The 13,248-nt window shown below is 41.9% G+C and overlaps 1 protein-coding gene across 1 annotated transcript; it reads left to right on the forward strand.

The window, feature by feature from the left end:
• The first annotated feature begins 9,986 nt into the window (after positions 1–9,986).
• Positions 9,987–12,744, forward strand: LOC107268298. The gene is made up of 6 exons (XM_015740936.1): positions 9,987–10,386; positions 10,500–11,087; positions 11,219–11,805; positions 11,983–12,178; positions 12,296–12,483; positions 12,550–12,744. The coding sequence occupies exons 1-6, from the start codon at positions 9,987–9,989 to the stop codon at positions 12,742–12,744; spliced, it is 2,154 nt and encodes a 717-aa protein (XP_015596422.1).
• Positions 12,745–13,248: the final 504 nt, after the last annotated feature.

The raw sequence follows: 13,248 nt of genomic DNA on the forward strand, positions 1-13,248 counted from the left end.
CGAATGCAACATTACTACAGTTGTACCACCAGGATATAAGATTATAGGTGCTGTCGCACGCCATTTACCTCCCAGTAACGAGCAAGACAATAGATCATCTACAGCTTCGAATAGTCGATCAGGACGGAGACTTCGTGAATTTTCAGGGAGAAATCATAACGATAAGACTACACGTGAAATCCATGTGATAATGGGGATCATGTATAACCGAAAGATTGGTAGTGGTTATAATAGCGGCTATAATAATGAACCGATATGTCTAAAAGGAATCAGTCATCGTCCGCGCTGCAAAGCGTTAACACCTAAAAACGTGTTATTCCTGAGAAATCTGGAACACAAGGTCACACCAGTAGGAAGAGGAATCTAAAACGTTCATTCTGTTGCTGCACTTTTTTTATCCGCTACTTATCATGCAGGAAGAAACTTTAAATATTCGGACACCAATCACCTTCGATGAGTCTATAGCGCACTGCGAAACGCAGGCACACCAGCCTTACGCATCGTCAACGTTCAACAACAGTGATAAAATACGAATCTCCGTCCAACATCAAGACTTGTGTTTACTACCGAGTAACTACCTTTAAGTTACTACCTTTTCCAGCTGACTCCTTCTAACGTTTTTATCCTCCGTTCGTTTATATTACTGTAAAAACCGAGGATTGTGTTTACTACCGAGCAGAAGTTCGCTGCATGTATACGTAAAGCTCGTCAAGGAGGATGGTTCTATGACGGCTACAAACACAACCTTGGTTAATAACGGCATTTGTCATCTTTTCGATGAGATTCATTATAAAATGAATGGTATAGAGATCGATTGAAATAAGAACGTTGGTCTCACGAGTCTCATGAAGGGCTACCTTTCCCTGAGTACTGGTCAACGCTCGATGATGGATAATGCTGGTTAGATGCAAGGAGAGAAATTGACCGATGCAGCTGGTTAATTTGACGTATCGATACCACTGAGTATGATACTAGGCTTAGCTGAAAATGATCGCAAGGTCGTCGTAAACGCTAAGCACAAGTTGATTCTGACGAGAGCAATGAGTGATATCAATGCCATTGTGCAAACTGCTCGGGAAGAATGCAAAGTTGTAATTCAAAAATTGGAATGGTTGATACCGTACGTAAAGGTTTCCGATTGTCGAAAGATAGAGCTGCTGAAATTCATCGAGAAGGATGTATCCATCTCTATGAGCTTCCGCACCTGGAACTGTACGAATATCCTCTACTCCCTACCACATCCAAACACGTGTGGACCGTCAAGACGTCCAGTCAACTTGAAAAACCTCGATACGTCATTTTGGGATTCCAAGCTGGCAAAAAGACACCACATTCAAACACGTGTGGACCGTCAAGACGTCCAGTCAACTTGAAAAACCTCGATACGTCATTTTGGGATTCCAAGCTGGCAAAAAGAGTAATAATAATGTCAGAGACGTTAAACTCTTCTTGAATTCACAATGCTACCCCTATGGAAACCTAGACCTTGACATTGATCGTAATCAGTTTGTTCTGCTGTACGAGATGTATGTAAACTTTCAAGCTACTTATTACGGCAAAGAGCTTGAGCCCATCCTGAGGAAGAGTGATTTCCTCGTCTATGGTTCACTAACTGTCATCGATTGCTCCAAGCAAAATGAGTCGCTCATATTTGGACCAATCGACGTTTGTCCCGCATTCGAGGCAGACCAAAATTTCCCCATCAAAACATTAGCGTTCTGTTTAATTTTGCATGATCGAATAGTAGAATATAATCCAATTAGTGGTGGGGTAAAAAAATTAGTATAAAAACGCTGCGATCATCTCTATGCAAGCAGTCTATCACAATGGAGTTCATCCTGGGCGTACAAGGTTTCAAGAAACCCTCGGACGAGTTTGTCTTGAAGGAGCTGTCTGTGATTGGAGTGGGTAGCGATTTCCCCGAGCCTACGACGTTTCTGTTTCAACCATCGTGTTCATGGAGCTCTCTTCCGGCGAAATACAAGTGCATGAATTTGTGGTTACAACGCAACTTTCAGGATATCTCTTGGAACTCCGGCGATACATTTTACAACCAAGCTAGAAACATTCTTTGAGTCATATTACGAGATGCTACTAAAATTTATGTAAAAGGATTGGAAAAGAAAAATTGGTTGGAAAATTTTATGGGGCAATCGTTAAACATCGTGAACTTGGGGGATCTGGGCTGCTCTTCGATGCAAAAATTGAGAAAAAATTCACTTACCCTATGTACGCATCACCATGCTCCGCATTTCAATTGTGCGATCGAAAATGTTAAATCGTTAAGGACTTGGATGATGAAATGTATATTTTTTTATTAAGAATAAAGTGTGTGTGAAAGAAATAAGCGGTTGTATTTTTTTTGTCACTTACTTGGCAATTTATTTATTTAAATCATAAGTATGAACGTTTACAAATATCGAAATTCGATGAGGTTGAACTTCCCACCGAGGTAACGCATACAAAGCCGATTTTCAGCGATATCCAAAACCATCCGTTGAAAGAAATCCTCATCGTCCGTTAAAACCCTTGAGATCCTTCCTGGCAGGAATACTGAGAAGCTGTTTTCCACGTCAACGATGTGTCTTACTCCAAATTTCGTTTGAATTGTCCTTATGCTGGTAATCTTGTCTTCTTTTTCACTCTCCAGTTGTGATCATTTTTTCGTTGGCAGGAAACCCTCCAGACGCGCCACTTTGTTAATTTTTGAGAAGTCGATTTTCGCACAGGCTGGATTAAATGTTCTTCTCAAATTTATTCTTACTTTCAGTTCACGTTCTTTCTCCAACCTCAATGAATTGCGACAGTAAACTAATGAAAGAGCAACAAGCTCTTCCTTATATAGAGGGCACTCTTCTTCTTCTTAAGAGTGTGAAGGAATTTTAATTAAGTAAACAATTCATGGATCTACATTTCGGCATTATACACAGGTTTGCTAAATTCTTTGACATCAAAGATCCGCCGTCTCGATGCGCAATTCCTCTCGAATAAATAGTGCACATAAAATTATTGTAAACAATCTTTTTAGTAACATACGAAGGGTAATTTGACACCTCCTTTGATTTTTACCGTCTCTCCAAGGCCACTGTATCGTAGCGGAACGATAGAGGTGAAGAAGGCGGAGGTGGAACAAGGGGCGGGGGGGGGAGGTTATTACGATGATGATGAAATGTTATCGAAACTCTTCGGTGACATATGTACAAAGGGTCATTCCTCATCTCCACCGACTCCACACGCTAGTCTGCGGGGGAGTGTAAAGGAAAGAGAGGGGGCAGCTGCCAGGGGATCGGAAGTACAAAATTCGGTAACGTACAAAGGGTTGCCGATCACCTCCTTTACAAATCCACCGCTTCCATGTGCGAGGTCAATGTGTCATGGATGAGACTGAGGTGGGGTTGCAATAGAAGAATCTAGAATGTACTCAATCACGATTTGATGTACTCAATCAAATCTGCCGTAAAACGCCTGAAACCTGACGTAAAACCAGGGTCCCCCTCCGATGACGTCAGCCGAAGAAGGGGGTCAGCGACGTCGACTCGTGCGCGCGCACCCTCTTTCTCTCCATCTCACTGAATCACCCGCGAGGGGTGCCGGTAAGCAGGAATATTCAAAATTCCGGAGGCGTCGGTAAGCAGAAATTTTCCAAAACGGGGCTTCACGACGCGTCGGTAAGCAGAAATCTTTCAGACGGGGCCCAAACACCCTAACTTACCATCCAGAGGGGGCGCCAACATCGCTAACTTAGCACGAACGCGAACCCTGAGGTCGGTAATATGTCGGTGCAGGAATCTTGATCCAGAACTCTCCTTGTATATCTATTTAAACTTCCTCACGTGTTAAATCTCTATTACCCATCCATAGGCATTTCAGGGAATATCTATCCCCCAAAAAAGACTTACGTGTAAACGTGTAAACGTGTAAAAAACTACGCCAAGTACAGGAGTGCTGTGTATTCCTCTAATAAAAAGTATTGATATCAGATTATGGAGGCCAAGTATGTAAGTCACTACATGTTTGCCTATTATATTATCTAGCACTGGTCCACCATTCTAATTGTATTTTCTAATTGTATTAAATCATAATCAACTCCGGGAAGCAGTAGTAATATGAAAGAGTAGTGAAAAGCTTATAGGAAATTTGAAAATACAAATAAAATGATGGGCCAGTGCTAGATAATATAATAGACAAACATGTAGTGACTTATGTACTTGGCCTCAGTAATTTGATATCAATATTTTTATTAGAGGAATACACAGCACTCCGTCTTGAGCAAAAATTATTGTAAACAATCTTTTTAGTAACATACGAAGGGTAATTTGACACCTCCTTTGATTTTTACCGTCTCTCCAAGGCCACTGTATCGTAGCGGAACGATAGAGGTGAAGAAGGCGGAGGTGGAACAAGGGGCGGGGGGGGGAGGTTATTACGATGATGATGAAATGTTATCGAAACTCTTCGGTGACATATGTACAAAGGGTCATTCCTCATCTCCACCGACTCCACACGCTAGTCTGCGGGGGAGTGTAAAGGAAAGAGAGGGGGCAGCTGCCAGGGGATCGGAAGTACAAAATTCGGTAACGTACAAAGGGTTGCCGATCACCTCCTTTACAAATCCACCGCTTCCATGTGCGAGGTCAATGTGTCATGGATGAGACTGAGGTGGGGTTGCAATAGAAGAATCTAGAATGTACTCAATCACGATTTGATGTACTCAATCAAATCTGCCGTAAAACGCCTGAAACCTGACGTAAAACCAGGGTCCCCCTCCGATGACGTCAGCCGAAGAAGGGGGTCAGCGACGTCGACTCGTGCGCGCGCACCCTCTTTCTCTCCATCTCACTGAATCACCCGCGAGGGGTGCCGGTAAGCAGGAATATTCAAAATTCCGGAGGCGTCGGTAAGCAGAAATTTTCCAAAACGGGGCTTCACGACGCGTCGGTAAGCAGAAATCTTTCAGACGGGGCCCAAACACCCTAACTTACCATCCAGAGGGGGCGCCAACATCGCTAACTTAGCACGAACGCGAACCCTGAGGTCGGTAATATGTCGGTGCAGGAATCTTGATCCAGAACTCTCCTTGTATATCTATTTAAACTTCCTCACGTGTTAAATCTCTATTACCCATCCATAGGCATTTCAGGGAATATCTATCCCCCAAAAAAGACTTACGTGTAAACGTGTAAACGTGTAAAAAACTACGCCAAGTACAGGAGTGCTGTGTATTCCTCTAATAAAAAGTATTGATATCAGATTATGGAGGCCAAGTATGTAAGTCACTACATGTTTGCCTATTATATTATCTAGCACTGGTCCACCATTCTAATTGTATTTTCTAATTGTATTAAATCATAATCAACTCCGGGAAGCAGTAGTAATATGAAAGAGTAGTGAAAAGCTTATAGGAAATTTGAAAATACAAATAAAATGATGGGCCAGTGCTAGATAATATAATAGACAAACATGTAGTGACTTATGTACTTGGCCTCAGTAATTTGATATCAATATTTTTATTAGAGGAATACACAGCACTCCGTCTTGAGCATTACGTCTTGTATTTATTATTATTTATCGTATTATTCTATTGTTTTAGGCCTATTGTATTTAAGATAAGATCCCTTCCCTCCACCCCTCCCTTCTTGCCACCATTCCCCTAGGGCACTGGCTCAAGGATTGTCACCGAGGTCCATCATCGCGGACCTTCTACGAGGGCAACAGCACCCGGGACGGATCGAGAAAGTGGCTATGTTGCCGAGCGGAAGGCAGGGATGGCATGAACAGGAGGAACAGCTGATCGAGATCTGTGTGGATGATGCCCGCCAACCCGCCACCAACACCACGAGTATGCAGCTACGGTGCAGTCCCGTCACACGGGTAGTGTTTGTGAGCTTATAACATGTTCTGATATTATGTTTATCCTTCTCATTTTATTTGTTTTTATCATTACGAGATGTTTTAGGCCCATAAAAGTGTTATTTTCGGCAACGGCCGTACTCGGTACGAGGGCGCTGTTCTGCGTCGTTGGAGTCAGTGGTGGACACGCAGTCGTGGCGTTCGTACTGTTAGTCCGTCGCCAGTTTTGTACGAAAATAAAGTTAATACTTATTGACCGTGTCTTCAAGTAAATCAAAATCCTTTTCTATCAACACGTGAATTTTCACCGGTCCTCGATTGAGGACACTAACATATTGGTCCTTCGAGCCGGATTAACCGAAACAAAAAGACACATTGTTCTCGCTAGCGTCTCCCTAGTTGTGACGCCGAGATAATACAGCGTGTGCGTGACCGGTACATCGAGCATCGACATAGAGATGCGTCAGCAATTGCTCGTGCGTGTATCGTGATCAGTGTGTCGAGCTTTGACAACGAGTTGCATCAGCAAATATTCGGGGATGAACATTCGTCTCGCGAGTCAATCGAGAGTTTTCAGGCATTCGTGATTATTGTAACGCGAGTTGCCGCCATTTTGTAACGTGCGAATCAGAAGCGAGTTAGTCGAACGGCACGCGATGTATTGAGACATCGAGAGGGTGACGTACCGACCGCTGGGGTGACGAGTTCTACGCATAAATACGATCTTATCGACAGTATACGACACTGTTCTAAGTTACCCACTGCTCCGTCGAGGCACGCGAGTGGCGGTGTACGAGTCAGATACGTCTATCGCAAGGAATATCACCCAAAAAACACTTACGTGTAAAAAACTACGCCAAGTACAGGATTGCTGTGAATTCCTCTAACAAAAAGTATTGATATCATATTATTGAGGCCAAGTACATAAGTCACTACATGTTTTCCTATTATATGATCTAGCACTGGCCCATCATTTTAATTATATTTTCAATATTTCCTATAACGTTTTCGCTACTTTTTTATGTTACTACTGCTTCCCGTATTTAATTACGATTTAATGGTGATTTAATAATTAATAAAACTTAAGGTGATTCCTTATCGAGTACTACTTGGCGGGGCCGTGCATAAAAATTTTCATACAAAATTCAAACATTCATTTTATTTTTATCTATTAAACATTCAACCACAGATTTCATAAAAACAAATTATATGAAAAATATATATTTTAAAGAAAAATTTACTTTGATTTTTGATTTGAACTAAATATGTAATTGATTGTAAGCGTGCAAATGAGGAGGAAATCTTCTTTCCTCATGGAAATCTTTTGGTGTCACGTCTATGATTATCACGGTAGAAAGGTTACGAAGATTCCTAAATGACTCAACTTCTTTCTAAATGAATTTTATTCTACATTTAAGAATATACTTTCTTTTCAAATTTATATATATTTTTGTGTTTCTAAGAAAAATTAATTTATAAATTACATTTATATGGCTTTTAACATTTTTGACAACGCAATATATTTATCTGATTAGTGACATTGCAATGCATTTATATTTTATATTTGTTTAACAGATTTCAGTGTTTAAAACTTTTTTCATATATCCTATGTATATAGTACTACTTGGCGGGTCCGTGCATTTCTTGATATAAATTTGGTACAAAACCAGTACCAATTTTCTATAGAAATCATATTAACAATAACTCGTCAAAAATAATCACGTTAAAAGCTTAATAACAAATATACAGCATTAGAATACTATGAGCACGTTCAAAGTAAGTACTTTGGAATTCCTAGCACGGACCCGCCAAGTAGTACTCGATAAGGAATCACATAAAGTTTTATTAATTATTAAATCACCATTAAATCATAATTAAATACGGGAAGCAGTAGTAACATAAAAAAGTAGCGAAAACGTTATAGGAAATATTGAAAATATAATTAAAATAATGGGCCAGTGCTAGATCATATAATAGGAAAACATGTAGTGACTTATGTACTTGGCCTCAAAAATATGATATCAATACTTTTTGTTAGAGGAACAGCAATCCTGTACTTGGCGTAGTTTTTTACACGTAAGTGTTTTTTGGGGGATAACACTTTATCGTGGTCATTACATGTGAATCATATAAAGAAAAAAGCATCTGGCGCACTCTATAGGATCCGCATTAACGATAACAATTTGAGTGTTTCCACCAAACGTCGCCTTATCACTGCTCTAGTCTTTCCGTTTTACGATTATTGTTCAACAGCACTTACGAATCTGTCTTGTGAACATGAACGCGCGCTATTAGTATCGCTAAACAACTGCGTTCGGTTTCTATTGAGGGTGCCCAGACATTTGAGCATATCACATCACAGACGTAATTGTGGCTGGCTTAACCCACGAAACAGACGATTACAGCTGTTAGGATGCGCCTTCTATAAAGCGCTACATTTGGGCCAATCAGGACTTTTTGCGGATCAACTTAGACTTCGTGATAACATGATTTCGCGTCGTAATCCTCTTCGCACAGATACACTTCATGTCCCTGCTGCCCGTACAGTCGCATTTCAAAAATCTTTCATAATTTCCGGCATACAATTCTGGAACTCGTTACCTCCGGATATAACGTCTGCTACTACTGTAGCAGATTTTCGAAAGCGTTGTTACTTTTACTTGAAGGTACAAGAGGATTGCGAAGTAACATAAATTAACAACTTCGAATTGTATTTGAATGTAGTAAATTAAATTAAATAAGGGTATTTTAATTAGTATAATCCTGTTAATATTATATTGATATATGTGTATTTTTGTAAACTACTTGTCCTATCTCATAATATGCCTATGTAATTTTCTGCCTACGACTCTTAGGGAGTTTCACTCCAGGGTCGAATAAACTGCTCTCTCTCTCTCTCTCTCTCTCCCACTCTCCCTCTCACTCTCCCTCTCCATCTCCATCTCATTCTCCATCTCCCTCTCCCACTCCATCTCCCTCTCCCTCTCCCGTTTTTTCAATATGCCTTGATCTCGTACAGCAATTGTATACATCTTGGTGCCGATCGATTCAGAATGGGAAACCTAAACACAGAAAACTATGCAGAGGGACACTTGAACACTCTGCACTTCCACATCTAACACCTAAATACAAGAAACTGCGAAGCGTAACACTTAAACACCCTGGACTTCCACGCCCGACATCTAGATAAAAGAAACTACGGAGCGGAACGCCTGGACACCCTGGACTTCCACGCCCGACACACAGTTCCAAACACAGGTATAAGGAGTTGACTCGAGTAAAGAGTCTCGGCGCGCTGCGCCCTGTACAGCCGGTTGCCTGTACTTGGCGCGAGATTCGACCGAGTCTCTTGATTTCAACAAAAAATCAACAATAATAGTGTAAGCGTTTTATGTTTCACAAGCAACATGGCCGAAGAAGTTGCACTGCTTAAAAAATTGAAAACGAATCGCACGACAATCAAAGGAACATGTAAGAGATTTCGTAAATATTTAACCGAGTTGAACGTGCAAGAAACGCCACTTATCGAGTTACGGCAACGATTACAAAAATTTGTCGGTCGTTGGGAAGGTTTTAATGAGGCACAATCTGGTATTAATGCGATCGAAAACGCCGAAGAATTTGACACAGCTCATCAAGAAGAGAGAGATATGTTCAAAGCACGTTATTTTTCAGTACCAGTCAATTTAGAAACATTAATCGAGTGAAAAAGGGAGGAAATGCAGGTAATTCAAGATTCGCAAAATCATTCGAACTCGCAGAATTCAGAAGCAGGAACAACATCTGCACAGGGCAGTAGCACGGTAAATGATCATTTAAAACTACCTCGAGTTACCATGCCAACGTTTCCTGAAAAATGCGAAGAATGGATTCCGTTTCGCAATATTTTTCTAAGCATGATTGACCAAAATCCCACGCTTCCAAGTGTTCAAAAGATGCAATATCTTCTCTCTGTCTTGAGAGGCGAGGCACACGATGTTGTCAGCTCTCTTGAAGCATCAGATGAAAATTATCCTGAAGCTTAGAAAATGCTCAAAGAAAGATACGATGACGATAGTCTAATAATTGAGAAGCATCACAGAGCTTTATTCGAGCAGCCAGTTTTAATCCGAGAAAATCACGTGGCTCTGTGACACATGCTGGACACTGTATTGAAACATATGCGAGCCCTCAAAGCCCTGAAGCGTCCTACCGATCAGTGGGATTATGTTATGATTTATCTCGTTACTAGCCGATTAGATCCACTCACGAGTAAAGAGTGGGAAACTTCAATAAAAAAGGGTGAAATACCAAAGTTTACTGAGTTAACAGATTTTTTAGCTCAACGTTGTCGTGCGTTGGAAGCGTCCTCACGCACACAAAAGGGTCCATCAAACCCTACAAAGCAAGGAAAATCTGATCAAGGCAAGAGTACAAAGGTGCACGTAGCCACAACAAACGTAATGTGCGCATTCTGTGAAAAACACCACCCGATATATAGGTGCAACGAATTTGTGCAACTTAAAGTGGAGCAGTGGATAAAGGAGGCGAAAACGCGTAAGCTGTGCCTAAATTGTTTGAAATCTGCATCTCATCAGGCGAAACGGTGCGGATCGGGAACGTGTCGAAAGTGCGCAAACTATGAAAAAAACAACTCGAATCCACACCAGCGACTACGGCAGGTACGCATTCTAAAAAGGCACCAACGGCGAGTGTGAGTCTTGCAGCAGTTCGTCGAAAAGGGCAGGTGCTTCTCGCAACAACAGTCGTCAATGTTGTAGACTCCAAGGGTAATCCAAGACCTTGTCGAGCCTTATTGGATTGTGGGTCGCAATCCCGTTTCATTACGACGAATTGCGTAGAAAAACTCGGACTCAAACAATTTGGTATGCACATTCCAATCTCTGGCCTGGAAGAATTATCGATGCAGACTCGCAAGTTAGCAAAAATAACTATACAATCAAGGGTTAAAGGATACCAAGCCAGGCTCGACTGTCTCGTAATTGAAAAGATTACGCAGTTTCTCCCGGCCAGCCAACTCGATGTCGAGGAATTGCAAATCCCGGATGGCATTACATTGGCAGATCCTGAATTTAATCAGCCGTCAGCTGTAGATTTGCTTATTGGCGCGGAAATATACTTCGAATTATTGTGCAATAGAAAAATCAAACTTGCAGAGGATCAACCGATATGGCAGAAAACGGTGCTCGGCTGGATTGTCTCCGGAAAGTTTGCCATGAAGATGCCTCCGAGAAAAGGTACAGCATGCCATTTGGCAGTCAATGATGAGCTCAGCGCTAACCTCTCACGATTCTGGCAAATCGAGCATAGCGAGCGCCAAAATATTCGAACTCCGGAGGAACGTTTCTGCGAGGGACATTTTGCCCAGACATAAAAGCGCAACTCGGAAGGTCGATTCATCGTAACGCTACCAACGAGAACAAGCAACTCCAAAATCTACCAGAATCAAGAAACACAGCTCTGCAGCGATTCACGATGTTAGAGCGCAAATTGGAGCGAAGACCTCAGCTCAAAAAAGAATATAGCGATTTCATACATGAGTACTTGAAATTGGGTCACATGAGAGAGTTGGGCAACGATAGTCCATCATGGGATATACGGCCACATTTTTACTTGCCGCATCACTGCGTAATAAAGGAGACCACTACGACAACAAGGTTGAGAGTCGTATTCGACGCGTCTAGTAAGACAACGAGCGGCATCTCGCTCAACGACTCCATGTTCGTCGGTTTCGTTCTTCAAGAGGATTTGTTTTCAATTCTACTCCGATTTCGAAGCTTTGAATACGCTTTGACCGCTGACATTGCAAAAAGGTATCGGCAAATACTGGTGGACGAGACACAAGTGCCTCTTCAACGAATTGTTTGGCGTGACCAAATAACTGATGATATCAAAACTTACGAGTTGTTGACACTGACTTATGAAACGGCACCAGCTTCGTTCTTAGCAACCAAGGTCATTCAGTAATTAGCCAATTTGGAGGAGAAAGAATTTCCCATAGGAGCGTTGGTGACGTGCAGGGATTTTTATGTCGACGATTTAATAACAGGCGCGAACTCTAAAGAGGATGCGTTGATAATTCGTAATCAAACAACAGCCTTGCTCTAAAAGGGAGGGCTTATGCTTCGACAGTGGGCTTCAAATAATAGGGACCTACTGGAAGATGCAACAGGATCGTCTACTACATGTGCCATTCTAGAATTGAACAAAGATGGCACGTCGAAAACTCTAGGAGTCAAATGGAATCCTACGAAGGACGTGTTGCAATACGCAATCTCGATAGAATTATTGAGGACGAGCTCACACACGAAGAGATCGATCTTATCCGGTATCGCATAGATATTTGATCTCCTCGGGTTGCTGGGACCCGCAATATTGATCGCAAAAATTCTAATTCAGAAACTTTGAAAACTCCAAATCGATTGCGACGAATCTCTGCCATCAGATATTCACACTGAGTGGTCGGATTACGTGATGAAAATACAAGCTCTGAACGGTCTCACCATTCCACGAAAGATTACCGTAACTGGACCAGATGTACGACTAGAGCTTCATGGATTCTGCGACGCGAGTGAACGCGCTTATGGAGCTTGCGTCTACATGCGTAGTAGTCTTTCTATCGAGTTTCTCCAGGTACACTTATTATGCTCGAAATCGCGCGTTGCGCCTTTAAAAACGATATCAATCCCGATATTGAAGTTGTGCAGAGCACAGTTGCTCACTCACCTAATGAGTAATGTGAAAAAGGCATTGGAGGTGGTGATCATTTCCACGTATTATTGGACAGATTCATCGATAGTTTTACATTGGATCCAAGCGCGGAACAAGAAATTGCCCGTGTTCGTTGCTCATCGAATAGGCGAGATTCAAGAAATGACTTCGATTAACGAGTGAAATCACGTCGGAACGAAGGAGAACCCTGCAGATTTAGTATCTCGAGGTGTTCCTCCGAACGAATTGAAAGGTTCTGAGCTGTGGTGGAACGGACCTCGATAACTGCAAGATGATGACATGATCAAGACTCAATCAGAAATACCAAAAGTTGACGAGAGCGAGATATACGAGGTTATCAAGCCAGTGCCTATCGCGATGCCGATACAAAACGGCATCGATCCATTCGCTAAATTTTTAACGTTCAACAAGCTCGTGCGAGTTGTGGCATGGTGTATTCGATTCGCTCGAGCGTGCAAAAAAGAATCCGAACAGAAACTTTCAGGACCGTTGTCGTCAGAAGAGTTGGAGCATGCTAGAAAGTGCATTATAAAAAAAGAACAACACTCTGCCTTCTTAGAGGAATTAGGTGCTCTACGAGAAGGAGGGGAGATTTCAAAGAAAAGCAGGCTGAAGAGCATAAATCCATTCATCAGCGATGACGGTCAGAGCAGCTGTTATAAAAAC

Source organism: Cephus cinctus, unplaced genomic scaffold (genome assembly GCF_000341935.2).
Source record: "Cephus cinctus unplaced genomic scaffold, Ccin1 Ccin1_scaffold0511, whole genome shotgun sequence".
Lineage (NCBI taxonomy): Eukaryota > Metazoa > Arthropoda > Insecta > Hymenoptera > Cephidae > Cephus > Cephus cinctus.

Bases quoted from the DNA above. Each gene is read 5' to 3' on its own strand.
- LOC107268298 (XM_015740936.1), top strand. From the start codon at position 9,987: ATGCTGGACACTGTATTGAAACATATGCGAGCCCTCAAAGCCCTGAAG. The intron at 10,387-10,499 runs GTAAGCTGTGCC...AATCCACACCAG, and splicing joins GATAAAGGAGGCGAAAACGC to CGACTACGGCAGGTACGCAT. The intron at 12,484-12,549 runs GTACACTTATTA...CCGATATTGAAG, and splicing joins TTTCTATCGAGTTTCTCCAG to TTGTGCAGAGCACAGTTGCT.